Source organism: Equus caballus, chromosome 11, assembly GCF_041296265.1.
Source record: "Equus caballus isolate H_3958 breed thoroughbred chromosome 11, TB-T2T, whole genome shotgun sequence".
In the NCBI taxonomy this organism is placed as follows: Eukaryota; Metazoa; Chordata; class Mammalia; order Perissodactyla; family Equidae; genus Equus; species Equus caballus.
Window position 1 is genome coordinate 54,540,947 of NC_091694.1, and position 21,887 is coordinate 54,562,833.

Genomic DNA, 21,887 nt, shown 5'->3' on the forward strand with positions numbered 1-21,887 from the left:
ACAACTATATCAGGCCAAGTATGTTTTTTGCAAACTAAAAGATATTCACTTTTTAAATTAAAAAAAAAAAGTCTAATCTTCATGAGACTCAGACATAGCAAATATCCTCTTCCCATGGTAGGGATAAGGAAACTGCCATCCAGAAAGGGTGAGTACCTAACTCAAAGCCACAACGACATTCAGTTGCTGACCCTGAATTCAAACTCTGTGTTTTCTGACTCCAAGGCTCATGTTCTTCCCCTCTATGCTGCACGATGCCCCAGGATAAAGTAGGGCAGCCAGGACACGCTGCTCAAAGAGACAGTGTAAGGTTTGGGAGAACCTATTGTGGGAGAACTCCTATGAGAAGAATTTAAAATTAATGCAAGGATGAAGTTAAATTGCATGAGATTGTGGTGGGCCAAATCAGTTATTTCACCAACAATTCTCTGAAATCCAGAAGAAGAAATTTGAAAAGAGTTGTTGAATTGGAGGAGAGATTCACACATCAAGGTTAATGATACACGAATGTCAATGGAGGATGTCAGTGTAGCCTGCATGGAAATGCAACCAACCACGTGGACCAGGGAGGGGAGACCAGAACAGAAACCAGTCCCAATACCCTCCCTCTGCCATCAAGGTATGGTTTACATCCTGTTCACTTCACTGGAGCAAGCAGTGATTTAACTCATGGCAGAGGAACCTGCATTGTCTTTTATGGGTTATTTAGAGAACAGAGAATTAAACAAGATGCTAATTCTGTTTTTTCTGGTTAGGAGAAGTCCTGACACATCACTTGTCTTATGTGGGATGTCCTGAAGGAGAGCTTTAAGATGTTCAAAAAGATTCAGGAGGGGCTAGAAAACGTCTTCCTATAGTGCCTCTACGTAACACAAAGGACCATAAACTTGGCTGGAGAAATCTGAGTCCTACAGTTTTTGTCTCTTAAAAAAACCTGTGACTAACTCTTGATGCTTCTCTAACCAAACCAAATTCCTTTCTGAGGACATAAAATGTCTTCAGACAAAGGGTCCTCGATCTGAGTCTGAAGGATGTCAATGACCAACCCTCCTCTATGCAGATGGTTGTAGATATGGGAACTTTTCTGCGGAGTTTCTCAAATGGATCAATGACTTTTTTTTAATATAACTTAAAAAGTCATTTCCTGCTTAAGCAGACTCCTTTAAACTTCTAAATCCATGGACCTGGAGAGATGAGAAAGAAATTCAGCTCCCCCAGTATTGAATATAAAGGGCTGACTGGTCCCCTCATTTGTCATATGCTGAGCAGATTTGGGTCACAGTATGGAAGCTGCCATGAGAAGAGGAGGAGGTCCATGCCATGGAGTGGTTGACAATGGGGTCTCACATTTTCATTTGTTTTCAACACATTGAGACGTCGAAGTTGACATGTATTGGATTCAGGGGATTTATGGATTACATTAGCTAGTTTTAACTAAACTAACCCTCACAAAATGGACGCATAGTTTTAAAAGTTCCCTGCAAAGTAATCTCAGTTTGAAGATTACAGTAATAATGCAGGCACAGGTAAACAACAAGAAAACGGCAGAACTACACTTCTAGCTTGAGCCCTTTTTCAGATACACTGGGAAGCAGTGCCAACCTAATCAGATCTGACCAAACTCAGGCAAAATAATTTCAAATATTAAGAAATCTACTAGAAATGTGCACTTAGGCCCCGGCCCCATGGCCGAGTGGTTAAGTTCGTGTGCTCCACTTCAGCGACCCAGGGTTTCGCTGGTTTGGATCCTGGGCGCGGACATGGCACTGCTCATCAGGCCATGCTGGGGCGGCATCCTACATGCCACAACTGGAAGGACCCACAACTGAAAATATACAACTATGTTCCACGGGCCTTTGGGGAGAAAAAGGAAAATTAAAATCTTTAAAAAAAAAAAGAAATGTGCACTTATATCTACCATTGTTAATGATGTCACTTTAACTATATATATGTATCTATGTATATTTACATATAGTGTTATATACTTATCTATCCAGAAATGTATCTACTTATATATACTATATGCAAATATATGTGTGTGTATGTATGTTTACACTAGTAAATATAAGTATATATACTATACGTAAATATATATGTATGTATATGTGATATGTGATGTATACATACAAACTATTTAATATATATGAATTATAAACGTAGAGAGATTATATAATACAGATTATATATTTGTGTGTGTGTATATACATATATACATCTCTCTAGAACATGAAGATGATCTTGCAGCAATGTTTAAGGTCGTACAATATCCTATCAGGTACCTAATGAAATTTAATTAAATCTAATGAAAAATGCTTGGTAGTCTCTTTTGAGGTCCTTAATGAATGAAAATCAATACACAAAATGTTACATATAAAAAGTTTTAGTGCTTTTAATTTTAAGCCCACAGATTAAAATTATTAAAATGCAACATATCTTCCAATTAGTTTGCAAGAGCTACTGACTTACACCGGGGACTATGGAAATTACTAGCCATATTTCATCAAAAATTTTTGCCTAGGGGCCAGCCCGGTGGCACAGCAGTTAAGTTCACACATTCCGCTTCTCGTTGGCCAGGGGTTGGCCGGTTCAGATCCCGGGTGCGGACATGGCACCGCTTGGCAAAAGTCATGCTGTGGTAGGCGCCCCACGTATAAAGTAGAGGAAAATGGGCACGGATGTTAGCTCACGGCCAGTCTTCCTCAGCAAAAAGAGGAGGATTGGCAGTAGTTAGCTCAGGGCTAATCTTTCTAAAAAAGAAAAAAAGTTTTTTTTGCTTAATTAGCAGATGGTATTGAAAAATGAATATGTGCTGCCCATGAAGCACTTTTCCCACTTGGAGGTTTTGTGAGGTTTCCTTTTTTAACTTGTACAAATCATTAAAACTAAGTGTCAAAAATAAACTAAACTTAGAACCGGACCCGAGAAATCTCTGTATAGCAGAGTATTAAACCAAGTTTTGCTGAAATAATGAGGCATACTCAGTTTCACTGTTATATTCTTAGTGAGAACTTTGTTCAATAAGAAAAATATTTTTAAATATCATTTTCTCATTCTTACTTCGGGCTTTCTTGACTTTTATTTTTGCATATGTTTTATAATATAGACTATGTAGGCAAAATAATACATATATGTTATTTATAATAAATACACATGCAAATAGTGGCTATCTAGCCCCAAATATTTTTACTAGTGAAGAGTGCTTGATTAACAAAGGGTAGAGCCCACTACTCTAAATCAAGCTCCTCAGATCTGGCTGCACATCAGACTTGCATGGAGAGCATGTTAAACCCAGATTTCTTGCTTTTTCCCTAATCAGATTCTCTGAGAAATGGGGCCTGGATATATAATTTTTTAACAAACTTACCAAGTAATGGTATTGGTACTGATCTGAAAAGAAGCATTACCATGCACGGTTATAAATGATTGTCTACTGGGGTCGGCCCTGTGGCTGAGTGTTTGGGTTCGCGCGCTCTGCTTCGGTGGTTCAGGGTTTTGCCAGTTCGGATCCTGGGCGCAGACATGGCATCGCTCATCAAGCCATGTTGAGGCATCGTCCCATACAGCACAACCAGAGGGACCTACAACTAGAAGACACAACTATGTACAGGGGAGCTTTAGGGAGGAGAAGAAGAAGAAGAAAAAAAGATTGGCAATAGATGTTAGCTCAGATGCCGATCTTAAAAATAATAATAATAATAATTGTCTATTAACTCAAACTTCAAGAGACAAACAGATCCAGTTAGTTGCCAAAACTTATATACACAACACAGGGAGTAACACAGCTGTCTCGTAATCAGGATGACTTTGGAAGAAGCTAAAATAGAACAAGCTTTCAGTGCTCACCTTTATCCCTGAACTCTTAGCATAGAAATTCCTTCAGCACGACGGCTCAGCCACCTTTTTCTGCCTCAGTTCTCTCCTCGGTAAAATGAGAGATAATAACACCACTGACTTCTTAGGATTGTGAAGAGAATTAAGTGAGACAATATATAGTGCCTGGCATGTAGTAAATTCTAGCTGTTATTAATATTATAATTTTTATGCCATCCATTTTAGGATATAGGAGGTTCCTGGAGAGAATGGTAATAAAAAATTATTATACCTAATCATAAACATTGTTTTTGCCACACTGTTTTTGCCACACTATTTCAGCATAAAATGTCCAGATATCTAAGAAGAAAAAACTGATTTGTAACGATTAGAAACATGATAAAAATCTCAACTAAATGAATTCAGTTACATAAAATGTGACACATTCTGCAATACTGTGATAAATATCACATTTTTCTTCAAGATTAAAAATAAATCCCCCCAAAAAACTGTAGTTGTCATCTCATAGAGATACCTATCTACCACTAATGCAGTGTTCTGTGACAGGCCAACCTTTATTTTATCTTATTTGTCTTTTTAGAATCTGCCTGTGCTTCTGAGCTTAATCTCCGCTCTTGTAGAGATCAAGATTCCAGCCTTCCCGTCAAGAAGGGGTTAGTGCTTCTGCCAGAGTCTAAAATTCACTGAATCCTGGGATCTCACCTGGCCAAGACTCTGCTCTCTCCACATGTTACTCCCCATTTCAAACTTCAGTTCATGTCAGAAAAAGAGCTCCAGCCTTCAGACAAAGATCTGGAAAGCTTCTGACCCTATAGGTGATTCATTATTTCATTAACTGACCAGGGTCCCTTTAAAACTTGGGGAGTTCTAGTCAGGTAACGATTTTAGAGGGATGGAGTAAGAGGTCTGGGACTCCCTGAAACCTTCCACCACCCAGAATTCTTCCCTTTTTGGTCCCTATAAGTGCCTCATCTTGACCCCTTTTAATTGACTTCTTCTTTTGCCATGGTCACTTGTTGCCGCCCATGGACAGCCTTTGCTATAAACTGCCTAATTCCTTGCTGAGCTGATGATACTACCGACTTTGGACAACCGGACCTTGCCCTTGCTGGGTCTGTGACATTTACTTTTTCTTGATGGCCCAGACTCCCGAAAACCCCATCAGCACTGAGCAGCGGGAAGCCCCATCTGTCCCTTTGTCTAATGCTAGGGATGGCTGGACATCTGCCCATGTTGAGCTTCATTCCGCACTGGGTTTTTCAGATTGAACTTTTCTCCCTCTGACAGAAGCTTCCAGGAGCATGTGGTGACTCCTGAAGGTCTCCCAGATCAATAAGAGAAGCAAGCTTTTTCTTCCCCAGAGGAGACGGCAAGACGGGTGACTCATCTGTCACTGCTAATTAGCAAAAAGGGCCTGAACACTGGGAAACACACAGAGGGAGAAGGATTGAGATTAACCAGACACCATGGTTTTTTGGGTTTTTTGAAAACTGTTTTCTAGAGCATAGCCTATTCATTATGCGGTATTAAGAGAACAGAGAGAAAATAAAGTTAATCAGCAGCAGTAGTCTGTTTTAGAAAGCCTTGAAGAGGGGCACCACAGAGAGATTTGATTTGCCCAAGGAGACGTGCAGAAGAAAGAGCCTGTAGCCAAAGGCACAACACATAAGCCCCGTCTTGGAAGAAGCTGGAAGCTTGGAAGAATTAGACATGGAACGTATTCATTAAAGATTACAGAATTCTAGCCAAGATCCCTTCTTCTCTCTGATGCTGACGTGGACCCTCCAAACCAGGAGTTGGAAACTGGCAGCATGTATTTCATTTGGCAAGCACAATTTAAGAAATCCTTACTTTGAATGTGAATGCTTTTTATGGTGCATGCAGTTTCCCATTCACCATAACTCTGATCATCCCTTTAAACCAGGTCTTTTACATATTTACAGTAATTTACTACCTGGCCTCTGAAGGCATTTACACAGGATTGCTCAGTAATATTCTCCAGAAGGTAAAGGAGATGTGAGTTAATGATGCTCACCTTGTATTTGGGGTTTTAGAGCTCACTGGATATGCCTGAGGGCTTTCCTGGCCACAGGGTCTGAGGGATGTTCAGAGAAAGAGGCAAGGCTAACTACTGCAGAGAGCAGGGCACCGCCCTCATCAGAGCCTTATCCCACAGCAGACTCACAGCCTGCCCACCCGTCTGTTGCCTCCTCCAGGCACGAGGCATCTAGGAACTGTTCTTAGGAACTCCTAAGAGAGAAATACCAAGGAATTGGCCGAGGTCAACAGACAAGAACTTAGCCTAGGTGTACTCCAACTCTATTTCCAGAAGCCAAATTCAGATCTCATGGTGCAAAATTGAGAACATAGTATTTGAAATTGTGCCTGTCCTGGAAAATTCATGACATATCAGCACTAGAGTTGTATTGATCTCAGACAGTGTCGATGGGGCTGGCGGGGAGCAGGGGCGGTTAGAATCTCAAGCTCTGTCTGCGAGGAGACAAGTTTTCAGGGTTACGCTTGCTTATAAACTGGGATCTGGACTTCTTTCTTAGCGAACGATCCACTGAATAATCTTAGATTTCCTTTACACACTTGAAAACATACATATTCAAAGAGACATGGACTGGCATAGACAGCCTTCTTTGTGAGCCTGTGTGTCCCTACAGGGCCACTTCCAGAACTACCCACACTACCGAAGGTTCCAAGAGGATAGCCTTGCTTTCAAGGCAACCACCTACTTTTTACTCCAAATTGCTTCATTGAGATCACAGAAAACAATGATGGGAATCATCTTTAGGTCCCTGCAGGTTTCTATGGTCCTCCATGATCAAATTCCACTGTGTTGTACATTCCTGAGTTTTTAAGATCGTATCTCTTTGCTCCTGCCTGACTGAGAGGGAAAAGAAAAAAGAAATCCCTTAACTTTTCTGTGAAAACCACTAACCACATCAAACTATCTAAAAATGTATTCCTCAATTCTAACACACAGACTTGTGAGAGGATAGAAAAAAGATAGCTAAAATATGGCTTATATATGTAAAATCAGGAGAGGGTAATTTAAAAATGGCTAAAGGAATATCACTTTCTCTTTGACTGCACATGTGGCCTGGATTTAATAAAGCATACTAGACCAAAAATTGGGTGAAAATGATATCAAACCTCTTAACCTCAAGTCTGTGTGCCTGACGCGCAATAAGCCAAGCTTGTAGATGGAGAAAGGTTTATTTGAATTGGCCAAAACAAGAAGGCAGGAGGATAGGTTCTCTCAAGTATGCCTTAACAAGGGAAGGAAGTGGGGGTTTACAGAGCTGAGGGGCTTGGGAGGAGGAGTTTTGAGGAAACAAAGGAGGAATCCCTGTTTCTTTCACTCCAGGTAAGCCCTTGGGCAATCAGACTCTGGGGGTCAATGGCAGCTGGGGCTGTTTATCTGGTGGTCATAACTTCCTTAAACTCATTCTTTTTCTTCTGCAAAACAAGCTCATATATCTTTGTGACCCTTGAGTCACCCCTCAGGTTAGACAGGAAAATAGCAAATTAAGAAGATTAACTTCTTTTTATCTGTGTCTGTGCTGGGAATAAGGTCAAAGGGTAATCATGTTCTTATTGAATATTTACAATAACCCACAGGTACCTGGCTTCAAAAACTCTACAGTAGCACCTATTGAGAATAGGTTAGAATGCACAGAGAAACAGGAAGGACAGCCTAACAGATTTTTATTCTCAGGCTTAAAAAGAACCAATGAAGACTTTTAAGTAAAAAAGCACAGTCAATGAATTTTACTCTGATAATCTAGTAATAAGTGTTTACTGAATGAATTCTTACAGGACTTCTCTATATATCTAATAATTATTTGCTATTCAAGTAGAATCTGAGCAGAGAATAGAAACCTGGTACATTTATTTCCTGGTTTAATAAAGGCAAAAATAGAAACATTTTGTGTAAGTAGAATAGAATATATTTATAAGGAAAAGACATATCTTTTTATAAAACAGGCTTTTCAAAAATAATTTGTGTTTTTGAGTCATTTTTAAAGGAAACTGTTTAAAAGAATATAAATATATGGAATAAATATTTTGTAACTGTTTTATAAGGATGCTGGTTGCAACAACAAAAGAAAGAACAGCCATCATTCCTGGTTTAGCTACAGAGTAATTAATTTTCACTAGGTATTACATTCACAATGTTCACAATTCATAAGCTACCAAAGAGTACATAATCAAAAGACTTTCTCCCAATTCTTTTGCCCAATCACCGTGTTTTCTCCTTTGGGATAATAAATATTTTTAGTTTTTGGATATCCTTCCAAATATATTTTAAACAAGTACGTGTATATTAAATATACATTTCCCTTCTTTTCATACACATAATAGTATACTAACCATGAAGTTCTTCCTCTCATTTTTCACCTAACAATACATATTGGCAATCATTCTATATCACTACATAAAGAGCTCCCTTATTTTTACAGCTGCATACTATTCCCTCTGTATTTAATTGTTCACCTGCTAAACGACATTGAGTTTGATTCTAATACTTTGCTATAAAAATGCTATACTCGATAACCTTATATATATTTCATTTTGCAGGCATATAAGAATACCTGTAGGAATAAACCTCTAGAAGTAAAATTTCTGTGTTAAAGGGCATATGCATTTGTAATTTGTGTGTGTGTGTGTGAGGAAGATTCTCCCTGAGCTAACATCTGTTGTCAATCTTCCTCTTTTTTCGCTTGAGCAAGATTAGTCCCGAGCTAACATCTGTGCCAGTCTTCCTCTATTCTTCTATTCTGTATGTGGGATGTCTCCACAGCATGGCTGATGAGTGCAGTAGGTCCCTGCCTGGGATTTGAACCCACGAACCTGGGTCACCGAAGTGGAGCATGCAGAACTTTAACTGTTCGGTCATGGGGCAGGCCCTTACATTTGTAGTTTTGACAGCCATTGCAAATTGCTCTCCACTGAGTTATACAAATATGATTCCCATTGGCAATGTTTAAAAATGCCAGTTTTCCACACTCTCATCAACATATGGTGTATTAAACTTTGCCTGTTAGATAATTGAAAAGTGATATCTCAGTGTGGTTTTAATTTACATTCCATTTATATCAAGTGCAGTTGAACGTCTTTGCTTATTTTTTGTGTGGGTGAGGATTTTTTTTTTTTAAAGATTTTATTTTTCCTTTTTCTCCCAAAACCCCTCAGTACATGGTTGTGTATTTTTACTTGTGGGTCCTTCTAGTTGTGGCATGTGGGACGCTGCCTCAGCGTGGCTTGATGAGTGGTGCCATGTCTGCGCCCAGGATCCAAACCGGTGAAACCCTGGGCTGCCAAAGCAGAGAGCACGAACTTAACCACTCGGCCACGGGGCTGGCCCCACCAAGAAGAATTTTTTTTTAATTTTCTTTATTGACTTTGTGTTATCCTTAGAAAGGATGAGTTTATCTTCTATTTTAATAATTTCTTTTTTTTCTTTTACACTAATATCTTTTATTCATTTGGAACTTACTCTCATTTAAAGTTTGAGGTATGAATTGGAATTTACTTTTTCCCAGATTCCTATCTTTGAACTGAGATCCTACTTTTTTTTTTTTTTTGAGGAAGATTAGCCCTGAACTAACATCTGCCAATCTCTCTCTTTTTGCTGAGGAAGACTGGCCCTGAGCTAACATCCATGCCCATCTTCCTCTACTTTATATGTGGGACGCCTGCCACAGCATGGCTTGCTAAGTGGTGCCATGTCCACACCCGGGACCTGAACCAGTGAACCCCGGGCCGCTGAAGCAGAATGTGTGCACTTAACCACTGCACCACTGGGCTGACCCCTCAATTTTTTTAAACGTTCCAAAGTAGGGAGACTTTCCTATGTGTCCAGCAATAATTTTTCAGTTGATCTATGTTGCTGATAAAGTGCTTCATCAACTACTAATAGAGTTTATTCACTGATTTCCGATGGTTAGAGTAAGCCAACAACTCTGTGTGTATCTCCTGGAAAAGGGCACAACTTTCTTGACTACTCATTGGTAGACTGAATATGGTCTGATTGTATGTGACTGATCTATGGTCACAAGAGTTCGTGTTCTGGTGGCTCCTCTTGAAATGAATGCATGTTTCATTTTTAGTTTATAAAATACATGACGTCTGCCAATGTCCAGGTCAGTGGGTACTATTGATGAAATGCTGCAAAAAAAAATTACCCACTAGGGTGGTTATAATAAAAAACACAGATAATAATAACGTGTTGACTAAGATGTGGAGATACTGGAACACTTGTACATGGCAGGTGGAAATGTAAAATGGTGCAACCACTTTGGAAAAGCATCTGGTAGTTCCTTAAATGGTTAAACACAGAGTTATCACATGATCCAACAATTCTACTTCTAGTTATGTACACAAGAGATTTGAAAACATATGTCCACGCAAAAACTTGTACACAAATGTTCATAGCAGCCTTATTCATAATAGCTAAAAATTAGAAACAATCCAAAATGTCCATCAATGGACAAATAAATAAACAAAATGTGGTATATCCATACAATGGGATATTATCCAACCGTGAAAAGGAATGAAGTACTAACGCATGCTACAACACGGATGAATCTTAAAAATACTATGCTACAACATGGATAAATCCTAAAAATATTATGCTAAGTGAAAGAAGTCAGGTACAAAAGGTCACGCATTATATGATCCCCTTATATTATATGATTCCATTTCTATGAAATATCTACAATAGGCAAATCTATGAAGACAGAAAGTTGATTAGTGGTTGCCTAGAGCTGGAGGTAGGGGAGGGTGGGGCCAGTTGGAAGTGACTGCAGAGGGTATGAAGTTTCTTTTGGGGATGATGAAAATGTTCTAAATTTGATTATCATGATGGTTGCATAACTGAATATACAAAAACTATCTAATCGTATATTTCAAATGGGCGAATTATATGGCATGTGAATTATAGCTCAATAAAGCAGTTTCAAAAAACCCCCAGTGAAACAAAAACAATGTTATTAAATTCAAACCAGCTATTGTTACTTAATCTCAAAACAAAAGCAATAACAAAAACCACAAATGTCCTCCCCTAAGTAATTATTAAATTCTACAATCTTGAGTTAGCCAGAGATGCCTGTGTGGTCCCATGGAAATCCATAGCTGATATATGCCCTTTGCACACAAGGACCCTGCATGGCTTTACCCTAGGTGATTCCTTTCCTTTAGATGAGAGGTTTCAATAAGTCCTGAGTTTTATAGGATACCTACCCAATTAGATTAAATTAGTCAGACTAATTTATACTTAGTCATTAGAAGTTCTTTTACTTGGTTTGCAATTTTGCTTTGCGGCAATATAATTTAGCAATCTTTGTGTGATTTTTTTTTGTTTTATTGTGTTTTTAATTTCCCCCTAATATTTTACTATGAAAAATTTCAAACATACAGTTGGAAAAATTGTAGTTAACATCAGTCTACCTATCACCTAGATTTTACCATTAACATTTTATTATGCTTGTTTTAGTACATATCTACCCATCAATCCATCCCTCTATCCTTCCATTGACCCATCTTTTCTTTTTTCTTCTTGCTGAGGAAGATCAGCCCTGAGCTAACATCTGTGCCAGTCTTCCTCTATTTTATATGTGAGTCACTGCCACAGCATAGCTGACGAGTGGTGTAGGTCCATGCCAGGGACCTGAACCTGTGAACCTGTACCGTCAAAGTGGAGTGCACCGAACTCAACGTCTATGCCATGGGGCTGGCTGACTCATTTTTTTTTTTTAACACGTTTCAAAGTAAATTGTCGATATCAGTACGTGTCCTCTTGAATACTTCAGCATTCATATCATTAGCTAGAGTTCAATATTTGTTTACAGTTTTTTCTTTTGATATATAATTTACATACATTGAAATGCACAAATCTTGAGCATCTATTTACTGCGTTTTGACAAGTGCATATACTTGTGTCTCCCAAACCCCTATTGAGGCACAGAACATGACCATTACCTTAGAAAGTTCCCTCCGGCCCTTCCCCAGTCAATTGTGCTACATTCCCTCCCCTACCCAAAAGGTGCCCACTGTTCTCTTTTTTTCCATTTTAGTTTCATATTGTTTTTTAAAAAATAGTGAGGCTAGATCAACAGAATATAGAATATGAGGACAGGCTCTGGGTGTAGTTCTGGTGGGTGAGAATCACATCCCTTCTACAATATATTTGTATCTGGTCAGACCATGGCTAATACTATCAGTATTACCTTTCACTTAGTGGTAGTGACTCAGAGTGCGGTATTCCCATTTTTTTACTCTTATAAATAACGTGATGAACATTTGCCTATAAATCTTTATATGCATGCATGATTATTAATAGTCAACATAGTAATATCTCCTTTTATCTGAACCAAACTGAACTTTGGTTCTTTTGATGGCATGAACCAGTCAAAGATTCTAAAATTCCCTTATTTCCAGTTAAATGCAATGTTCTACCAATATCCAGACACCTGCACAGAGGCAACATCAGTCATTGGATGGCCTGGTCTTGAGCCCTCGGTGACTGGGGATGGGGATGGACAGGAGCAGGGTTTTTTGTTTTTTTTCCTTTTTTTTAAAAAAGATTTTATTTTTCCTCTTTCTCCCCAAAGCCCCCTGGTACATAGTTGTATATTTTTAGTTGTGGGTCCTTCTAGTTGTGGCACGTGGGATGCTGCCTCAGCCTTGCCTGATGAGCGATGCCACATCGCATCCAGGATCTGAACTGATGAAACCCTGAGCTGCCAAAGCAAAGTGCACGAACCTAACCACTCAGCCATGGGGCTGGCCCCAGGAGAGGGGTTTTGCTCAAGGCCAACTGCTGAGCCCTTAGAGGGATTATCTGGTGATCGTTACAGCCAAACAGAGGTGTCTGACCCTTCTCACTTTCTCAGAGGCTGAAATTTGGGTCCTAAGGGGAAATCCAATTGTAACTTACTTTTGCTTTATTTGGATAATGAAGTGAAAAATGTCCCCTTAATTTAACCATTGGACATGTATCAAAAAGAACAAGCAAGCTGGATTTCTAAACAAAGGTGCTCTAAGCAGAGGATATGCAGATGTCACTCTTCACCCAGCCTCTTCAGGACAGGTCACTCTGATCTTGTCATACATTGCTCAGAGCAATGGTCTTAATCTCTTATTCCCATCCTCTCTAGGGGGAAGGAAAAGTCATTAGATGGCAGAGCCAAGAGTTTCAGGCCCATCTGGGGATTTTCTCAGGAGCTCTTGTAAATGTGAATTTGCTAGTTATTGATACATATTGCCTAACTGCCTTCCCTCTCCCCCAAAGTATGCCAGCTACTTCTTTTAAGCAATTCATTTTTTTGAACCATGTGTGAGTCTGCTTAGGCTGCCATAATAAAGTACTGCTGACTGGGTGGCTTAACCAACAGAAATTTATTTTCTCACAGGCCTGGATGCTAAAAGTCCCAAAGTGTTGGCAGGGTTGGTTTCTTCTGAGGCCTCTCCCTTTGGCTTGTAGGTTTTGGTCTTTGCCTTGTGTCCTCACATAGTCTTCTCCCTGTACATGTCTGTGTCCTATTCTCCTTATAAGGACACCAGTCATCTTGGATTAGGGTCACTCATATGACCTCATTTTACCTTAATTACCTCTTTAAAGGCCTTATCTCCAAAAATAGTCACATTCTGAGGTACTGAGGGTTAGGACTTCAACATATGAATTTTTGGGGGACACAATTCAGTTCATAACAAACCATAAAACATAAATACATAAGAAAAATATGAGCATTAGAAATCATAACTTCATCAGTTTGAACAAATCAGGTCCTTTTTCATTTTTGCCCATATGCAGACCTAATGATGGTTCTTACTCTTGGTTCTTATCCACCAGTTTACAATGCTAACAGCAATGCAAGTATACTGTCAGTTTTATCACAAACCCAGCACTAGGTATTATGAGACAAAAAAACCTAATTTATTATATATTACTCTTTTAATTTAACTTTACTGAATGAATTTCCTAGGTTGAATGCTTCCCCTTAGGTTTATTTGTCACATGTATTTTTCTCACTTAAGTTCATTTAACTGTATCAGGCTAATGATTTCTTTTTACTTGATAAAACTCCTTTTGAACAATCTTAAATGAAACCTATACATAATTTAAAACAATATTGCAAAATATATGTTTTAAAATTTTTTCTAGTACTTGCCTAATCTCTGATATTGCCTCTAGGATTTCTAGTAAAGAAATAATGGTTTCTATTAAAGAAATATATATAATTGGAAAAGGGGGCAGGTAACACTCTACATATGACTGTGAATATATTAATTGTCCACATCAAAGAATCAGGGAGGATGCTCACAGTACTTATGGGGGTGAAGAGACTAGAAGTCCTTCAAGCCATTTCTTGGCACCACTCAAATCTCCAAGGAACTAGAAACAAGAAATGAGACCACATACACACACACACACACACACACACACAGACATACACACAGACACACACCAGTGATGGCCAGGCACAGGAACTGGTTGGGAACCCTACCGGCAGGTACTGGATGAAGTGTCAGAAAATTGCTCTAATAGAACTAATCAGTGTCTGGTCATCTCCCATCTGAAGCCTGATAGTGACAGGATACTACATTTGGTTCATTTGCCAGTCAACTATGAGGCTGTTGATGCCTTTTCTCAGTATGCCAAAGTGGCTAAGCCAATGGAAATGCAAAACTATTGTGGGGTGGGGTCCCTATTTTTCTGCATCAATCTTTTCTAATCGTTGGTAAGTTGTGTTGATGTTCTGAAAGAAGAATTCGATTTTTGATACTTACCCCTCCAGGTACTGAAATATAAACTCCAAAGAAAAGAAAGCCATCTTCTAATCTGTATCTTAGAAGGAGAGAATGTTAGGGAGCCACAGCTCCTCCTTTGTAATTTGTCATTTCTCTTCCCATCGGCACTATGCAGAAGACATAGACGAGTATTTAGCCTGTACTCCGGGCTGAACAGCCTGGATTGGAAATTTGTCTTTTGGGTTCTCATAAGATTTCCCCTCTGAGGACTGGACGTTTAGGATGCCCCAGGACCAATAAGAGCAGAGAGGGCTACTGATTCCCAGATGGGTATTTGGCAATGCTTATACTGGCCACACTTGCAGATATTGCTCAGTCGGCCAGGCCCTCAGAGGAGAGTCCTGGCAGACTAGACTGTGAGCCTCTCCACTGAAGTACACCTGCCTGCTCTCACCTTCAATTTGCCTTTATCATCTCCCAGTTTACTTTCCCTAAGCCCTATCTCTAGCCACTATTAGCATCTAAGCAATCAGGATGATGGCCCAGGTTGGCAATGGAGCAAGAAGGCAGGGCTATTTTGATTAAGGACACATTTCCAACATGCTGGGAGGAAGTTCCAGTACAGATAAAGTCTAGGTGGAAGAAGGTTCAAGAAGGAGGTCCTAGTATAGATTGTGCAATGCTTCCAAAGGGCAGAGAACATCAGCTCCATGGTTTAGACTACTTGGGATGTAGTCTGGCTGGTCATTCTATTACAGGCAAGACATAACCCATGTCTTACCATTCCCATTACATTTCTGTTGGCCCACAAACCCCTAGCCTCACAGAAGACTATTTTTTTTTGCTTTCAGTTGCTGCCTTCCTAAAATCAAAGTCTCTGTGCAAAGTGCTGAAAGTTTTTTGGGCTGTCATTTTATGTATTTCATAAAAATGACTATGGCTGGTCTTATAAGGCATAGAGGAGGTGGAGGAGGGAATCCAGTGTGTGTTTAGGGGGAGTGGTGATGTAGATAGCATATTTTGGGAGGCCAGGGAGTGTGGGTGCCTAAGATACTGTTTTTCAAATTTAATGTGCATACAAATTACCTGGGGATATGATTAAAATGTAGATTCTGATTCAGTAGCTTTGGGGTGGGTCTATTGACAGTACTTTGAGTAGCACCCCTTACGAGACCCCAGGGCCGTGCAGCGTGTTGGGGTGTTAGGCAGGGCTTAACTGGAGCTCCAGATGGAACCATAGCTAGAGCCAAGTCCCCTCTGGAAGTGCCTTGTCAGAGACCAGACAAGAAGCATGTCCCCCTTTCAGCTTTACTATTCTGATTTTGAGTTCTGAGATTCCAACAGGGGGGTTCTTAAACTTTTGGGGACACATACCTCCGTGGGAATGATGAAAGCTACATATGCGCCCTCTTTTCCTGCAAATGCACACACTCTCCTACTTCTGCAAACCTCTTCAGGCCCCGCTGCCCTGGTGGAGGATTTCTGCCCGCCTTTCGGGTCGAGCACCAGGCACCGGAGCGGCTCCGCAGCCCAGCATCTGGGGCGGCTCCGCGGCAGGCCGGGCGGGCCGGGCTGTGGGCGTGTCCGGGGCGGGACGGGGGCGGGTCCCGAAGGCGCAAGCCGCGCCCCTCGGCCGTGCGAGAGGCCGAGCTTGCTGCATTGCAGCCGCCGCGGCGCCGCTCGGCTCCTCACTCCCAACAATGGCGGCTCCGAGCCCGAGCGGCGGCGGCGGCTCCGGGGGCGGCAGCGGCAGCGGCACCCCGGGCCCCGCAGGGTCCCCGGCGCCGGGCCACCCGGCCGTCAGCAGCATGCAGGGTAAGGAGCGCGGCCGCGCCGAGACCCCGGCCCCCCGGCGCGGCCGTCGGCGTCGTCGCGGCCTGTCCCCGCCGCCGCGGACGCCCCCGGACCGGCGGAGGAAGCCACCGGAGCCGCCCGCGCCGGCCTCCCGCCCTCCCTCCGCTTCCCGCGCGTGCCGGCCGCCCCGCGCTCGGCCCGGACCCGGGCTCTGGCGCGCACAGGCCCCGAACGCGGCCTCCGCCTGCGCGCGGCCCCGCGGCCCTGCCGGGCTCCCCGCCGGCCCGCGGGCCCACCTGGCCCGGCCCGCCCCCGCGGCCGTCCGCCCGCCCGCGGCGCCGCTTACCTGGCGCGCGCCCCGCCCGCGTTTCCGGGAACGCGCCGGCTGGCTGCGGGGGGCGGGCGGCGCCGCGGGGCCCGGTTCCCCGGGCGGCCGCTCAGGTAGGCGGCGGCGGCGGCGGCGGCGGCGGCGTCCGGCTCGCGCCCCTCGGCCCGGCGCCCCGGCGCGCTCCCCGCCCCACCGCCGCCGCGGGCCCCGCGCAGGGCCATCTTGGGTCCCTGCGGGGCCCAGCCGGAGCCGACCGCCGAGCTGACCTCAGGGCCCCGGGGGCTGGTTGCACCCCACGTCTCCCAACTTTTGCAGGGCTTCTATGCGCTGGGAGGGGCGGAGGGTCTCTCGGGCCTGTGCCACCTGTAAGGTAGGTAGACAGCCCTTGGCCTGGGAGAGGCGGTTTGTCTCGGGCCAGGGATTTCTGTGTTAGCGTTGCATGCAGAAAAAAATAAGTAAATAAATGAAAAGAGTGAATTCGGTGTGAAAGGAGAGATACAGGAAATAGCCAGGCAGGGGTCACAGTGGGACTGTGCAGTGTCTGGACATCTGAGGCAGCCCTCCTAATTGATGGCTTTCCCCACTGGGAGTGCTTATTAGCTCTGTATGGCTCTTGACAGAGGGTGTTGTGAAAATACCAGGCCCCAGCCTAATGGGGATCATTTCCTTGAGTTTACTGGGGGATTTCGAGTAGTAATGCTATTTTTAAAACCAGAGTTTCAGAATATCTCATGATGACGACTTTAGCGAACTGCTCATATTCAATTAGCAGAATCCGTCGGCGTACCCTTGGTGGTGAGGGTGACGGTGCTGACTCTTTGATTGAACTCTTCCTAAAGGGCCTTGGTCTGTCTTCACCGTATGTCTAGTTAGATTCAACATTTATTGAATATTTCGTGTTTATGAGAGGGTGTGTGATTCCGGAAGCAGAGACAGGATTTTAGTCATTTTTATATCCCTGTCGCTCTCCCTGTGAGATAATTTTAATAGACATACAGAACGGTGATAGATATATGGACAGGATGATGTCAGAACTCAGAGGACACTTTCTGTGCAGACCCTCAGATAATTAATTCAAATTGAATTAGTTCCTGGATGCCACTGTGGTGCACAGCACAGTATACCGGTGAAATACAAGGTGGGTTTCCTCATCTTATGGCTTTCCACTCCTCCTGGTGGTGGTGGGGAAATGAAACAGCAAAATGACAATTTAGGATTGTGTTGCTTATCCAAAACGGGTGACTTAAAAAGTTTATAAAAATAAAGCAAGTTTTTCTGGGGTGGGGCAGGGACTTGATAGTTTGAAAAAGCTGTATAAATTTATTTATTTTTGTTAAAAAAAATACTGAGCACCTGCAGAGTGCCAGGCATAGTACTCTAGTGCTGGGTATACAGAGAGGAGTGAATCGGACAGTCTCACCCCTGAGGGAGCTTACCCTCCTAGCAGGGTCGGGGAGGGAAGACAATGTGCAGGTAAATAAGGAAAATTGCTAGTTGAGATCAGTGTGATGAAGGTAAGAAAAGCTGAGTTTTGTGATAGACGATAATAGGGGAGAGGGCAGTGTGCTTTGATAAGATGATCAAAGGATACCTGTCTAGAAGGACGACTCTCTCAGTATAAAGAAGAGGGAGCAGTGTGTTTGAAGATTCCAAAGTGAGAAAGAGATGGGGAGTTCTAGGAACTCAGAGTGGTTGTGCTTAGGAATTATTCTGATACCTTCCATTCTCCTCCCCCACCCCTCTGCTTTGGCACCAAGTAAACTGAACTTCTTAGTAAGCAGAACCCATTTTAAAAGGGAGAAGGAGGACTTATGTAAGACTTTTCTTTGAATTACTGTTGAATTTTCTTTTATCAGTACTGCGTCTAGCCTTGATGGATTTAGGAACCTGCTAGTTATATCTTGTTCTTGAACTCCCCCCACCCCCCTTTTTTTTTTGATGAGAAAGATTGGCCCTGAGCTAACTAACATCTGTTGCCAATCTTCCTCTGTCTGCTCAAGAAAAACTGTCCTTGAGCTAATATCTGTGGCAGTCTTCCTCTATTTTGTATGTGGGACGCTAACAAAGCGTGGCTTGATGAGCAGTGTGTAGGTCCACCTCTGGGATCCAAACCTGCAAAGGCTGGGCTGCTGAAGTGGAGCTCAAGAGCTTAACCACTATGCCAACCTCTTGAACCTGTTTTGATTACTCAGAATGAAGAGAAGTGTTTGAAATTATCAGGATGTTGTCTAGTGCAATCCAGGTTATAATGCATGAGCTTAAGCAGCAATTTAGGATCTCTCTTTTTTGTTTGTTTTGTAATGTTAGAGCCTAACCTCCCATATTTCATCTACCAAAGACCTTTGGCTTTAGATAAGACTTCAGATCCTTAGATGATAGTGGTATATGCCACCTCTTCCCCCCAGTCTGCTTCCACTTGCCACCCCCAGAACACTGCCTTTCTAGGAGTTGTTAATGATCATGCTCGTTGAAACAGTTGTGGGACATATGGAGTACATTTCATCTAAAAGGCATTGGAGGTCCTTCTGTGTGATAGCACTGAGCTGGGCACTTGGATGACCCTGCAACGTTTTCATGGCCTGATATTTGTGGCCCAAGAGTGAACCACGTTGGGGAATACTGTTTTCTTACTATTATAGTGCTTAAGAGCCAAAGCTTTGCAGTCCTGTATTTGAATCTCCTCGTCAGGACATAAGATTTTTGTGACCTTGGGCAAGATATTTAACCTCCCCAAAGCTTCAGTTTCTCAATTGGAAAGTAGGAATAATGCTTACCTCACAGGTACTTTGAGAATGCGTGTAAAGCATGGGCCTGACATATAGTAAGACATGATACATGTTAGCCAGCATCATTGTTAACAGCAACAATACTGTGATTTGTAATGGTCTCATTAATGGCTTCTTTCATTATTAGTAGATGAGTCCCTGACCCCTCATGATCCCCTGCACAGTTTCTTTAGCTTCATTATTACTTGGTGCTACCCTTCTCTCTAACTTCTTGATTTCCACTTTTCATTATCGAGCATTTCCTTGCAGAATATGCTTGATGGGTCTTTATCCTGCTTGCACTGCCGTGTAGAGCACTACATGCTCTGTGACCTTGGGGAAATTATCCACCTTTTCTCAACTCTGAGTTTCTCATCTGTTAGAATAGAGATAATATGTTACAGGGCTGTTGTGAGAATCACATCATTTAATGCAGTGGAAGTGCTTTGAAAATTACAAAATATCTATAAGTATATAAGGGTTGTTATTAGACAGGGTTATTCATCTGCTTTAGTTACTAGTCACTTAAAATGTAATAGATTTAAAAGATCTCATAAACACAAGAAGTTAAATTTTTATGAAAGACTTAAAGCAGGGAAACATAAAACTTTCCCTTAAACTTCACTCGGGTAGCTGAGAAATGTCAGTTTTTAAAAAGTTTTTTAAAAACAGTTCAGTTGGTTAGAATCTATAATTGGTTCTGAAGAACACAGAGGCATTTGTAAAGTACTTGTTACGAAATAGTTACAAAATTTGTATTGTAGGTACTTCTGATTTTCTTGATGTGCTGATCTAGAAGTTTTTCTTTGCTGTTTCTTGAGTCTCAAATATACATGTATCACAGGAAACTTCTGCACTAATCCAGTCCGTAGTTATTTGCCATCAACTGAATCTTTTATAAATATCAATTTAGGTAAAAAAGGATAATCTGATTCTACTTTAAAAAATTATGCAAAACTTTCGAGTGTAACGAAGCATCTCTGTTAAGAAAAGGTGAAGAAAGACTTAAAATCAATATACGTTTTTCTCCCAGTAATATTTGAATATATAAAATATGTATGAAGTGCTCTACTTGTGATAATATTTGACTGTTTTTACCATTTAGTCACAGTTTTTCAAGAACCGTAGGAGGGTTCCTTTATCTTAATTTTAAAGAACTGAATTGTGTGGACAGTGGATATAGTTCCAAACTATAGAATTGCTTGCTTTTTCCAGTGTATTAAATACTTTTTTTTTTAGGAAGATTAGCTCTGAGCTAACATCTGCTGCCACTCCTCCTCGTTTTGCTGAGGAAGATTGGCCCTGAGCTAAAATCTGTGCCCATCTTCCTCTACTGTATGTGTGGGATGCCTACCACAGTATGGCTAAGTGGTGCCATGTTTGCACCCGGGATCCAAACTGGTGAACCCTGGGTCGCCAAAGCGGAATGTGCACTCTTAACCCTGCGCCACTGGCCCAGCCTCCTTTTTTTTTTTTTTTTTTTACCTGTTTATTTGAAATAACCTGATAATAGTCCAGCTTAGAAATTAATCCCTGGTCAAAGCACATATTGCATTTCTCTATGTTCCCTTAAAAATGTGAGAAACCCAGGGCCAGCCTGGTGGCATAGTGGTTAAGTTAACGTGCTCTGCTTAGGTGGCCTGGGGTTTGTGGGCTCAGGTCCTGGGCACAGACCTACACACTGCTCATCAAGCCATGCTGTGGTGGCATCCCACATACAAAATAGAGGAGGATTGGCACAGATGTTAGCTCAGTGACAGTCTTCCTCAAACAAAAAGAGGAAGATTGGCAACAGATGTTAGCTCAGGGCCAGTCTTCCTCACCAAAAAAGAAAAAATAAGAAAAGAAAAAGAGAGCAATCCTAGTATTAAAATTTTAAACATTGGAAAACATATTCCTTTTAGGATACTTATTTTCTCACATTTTCCTCTGGTGTGCCTTATCAGAGTGAATTTATGCTGAAACTTCTTTAAGATGGGATATTAGTTAACCCTCTATTTTTGAGTCATGTTTTCTTTTTTCATAAATTTCTCTTTTTTAATTCCATTTCTTTTACCTATTTGAGAAGCTGGATTGATTTGGGCCCATGGAGTTTTCCTTATTTGTAGGGGTCCGGAGGTCATAATCAACTCCATTATATGTAGCCAGGTTGATCTCCTTTGCACTCTCCGCCTCTAGGAGGTAGAGGCAGCCCAAATGAGACAACCTGAGAATCTTTAATTCAGACTGAAAATTAAGAAAGGGAAACTAATAGTTATCATAGGCCTTTTTCACTGCTTTTGCATAATTTGATGCTTATATGCACCTTTTATGGGTGGCTGGGCACAGGCCCCTGCATGGATTAGGGAACTGACGTTTAAGTAAGTAATTTGCCCCAGTCAAGGTGGGTTTTAATTCACCTGTGT

At 41.8% G+C, this 21,887-nt stretch overlaps 1 protein-coding gene across 2 annotated transcripts in view; it reads left to right on the forward strand.

Moving 5' to 3' along the window:
- The first annotated feature begins 16,211 nt into the window (after nucleotides 1-16,211).
- The window catches only part of MAP2K4 (mitogen-activated protein kinase kinase 4), a 136,285-nt gene continuing 130,609 nt past the window's right edge, over nucleotides 16,212-21,887 (forward strand). The window contains exon 1 of one of the 2 annotated variants that reach the window (XM_023653528.2): nucleotides 16,212-16,410. In XM_023653528.2, coding sequence (XP_023509296.1) covers nucleotides 16,296-16,410 — 115 coding nt within the window. In that variant the 5' untranslated portion in view covers nucleotides 16,212-16,295. The remainder of the gene's footprint in view (nucleotides 16,411-21,887) is intronic. The other variant, XM_023653527.2, reaches the window with a different exon arrangement.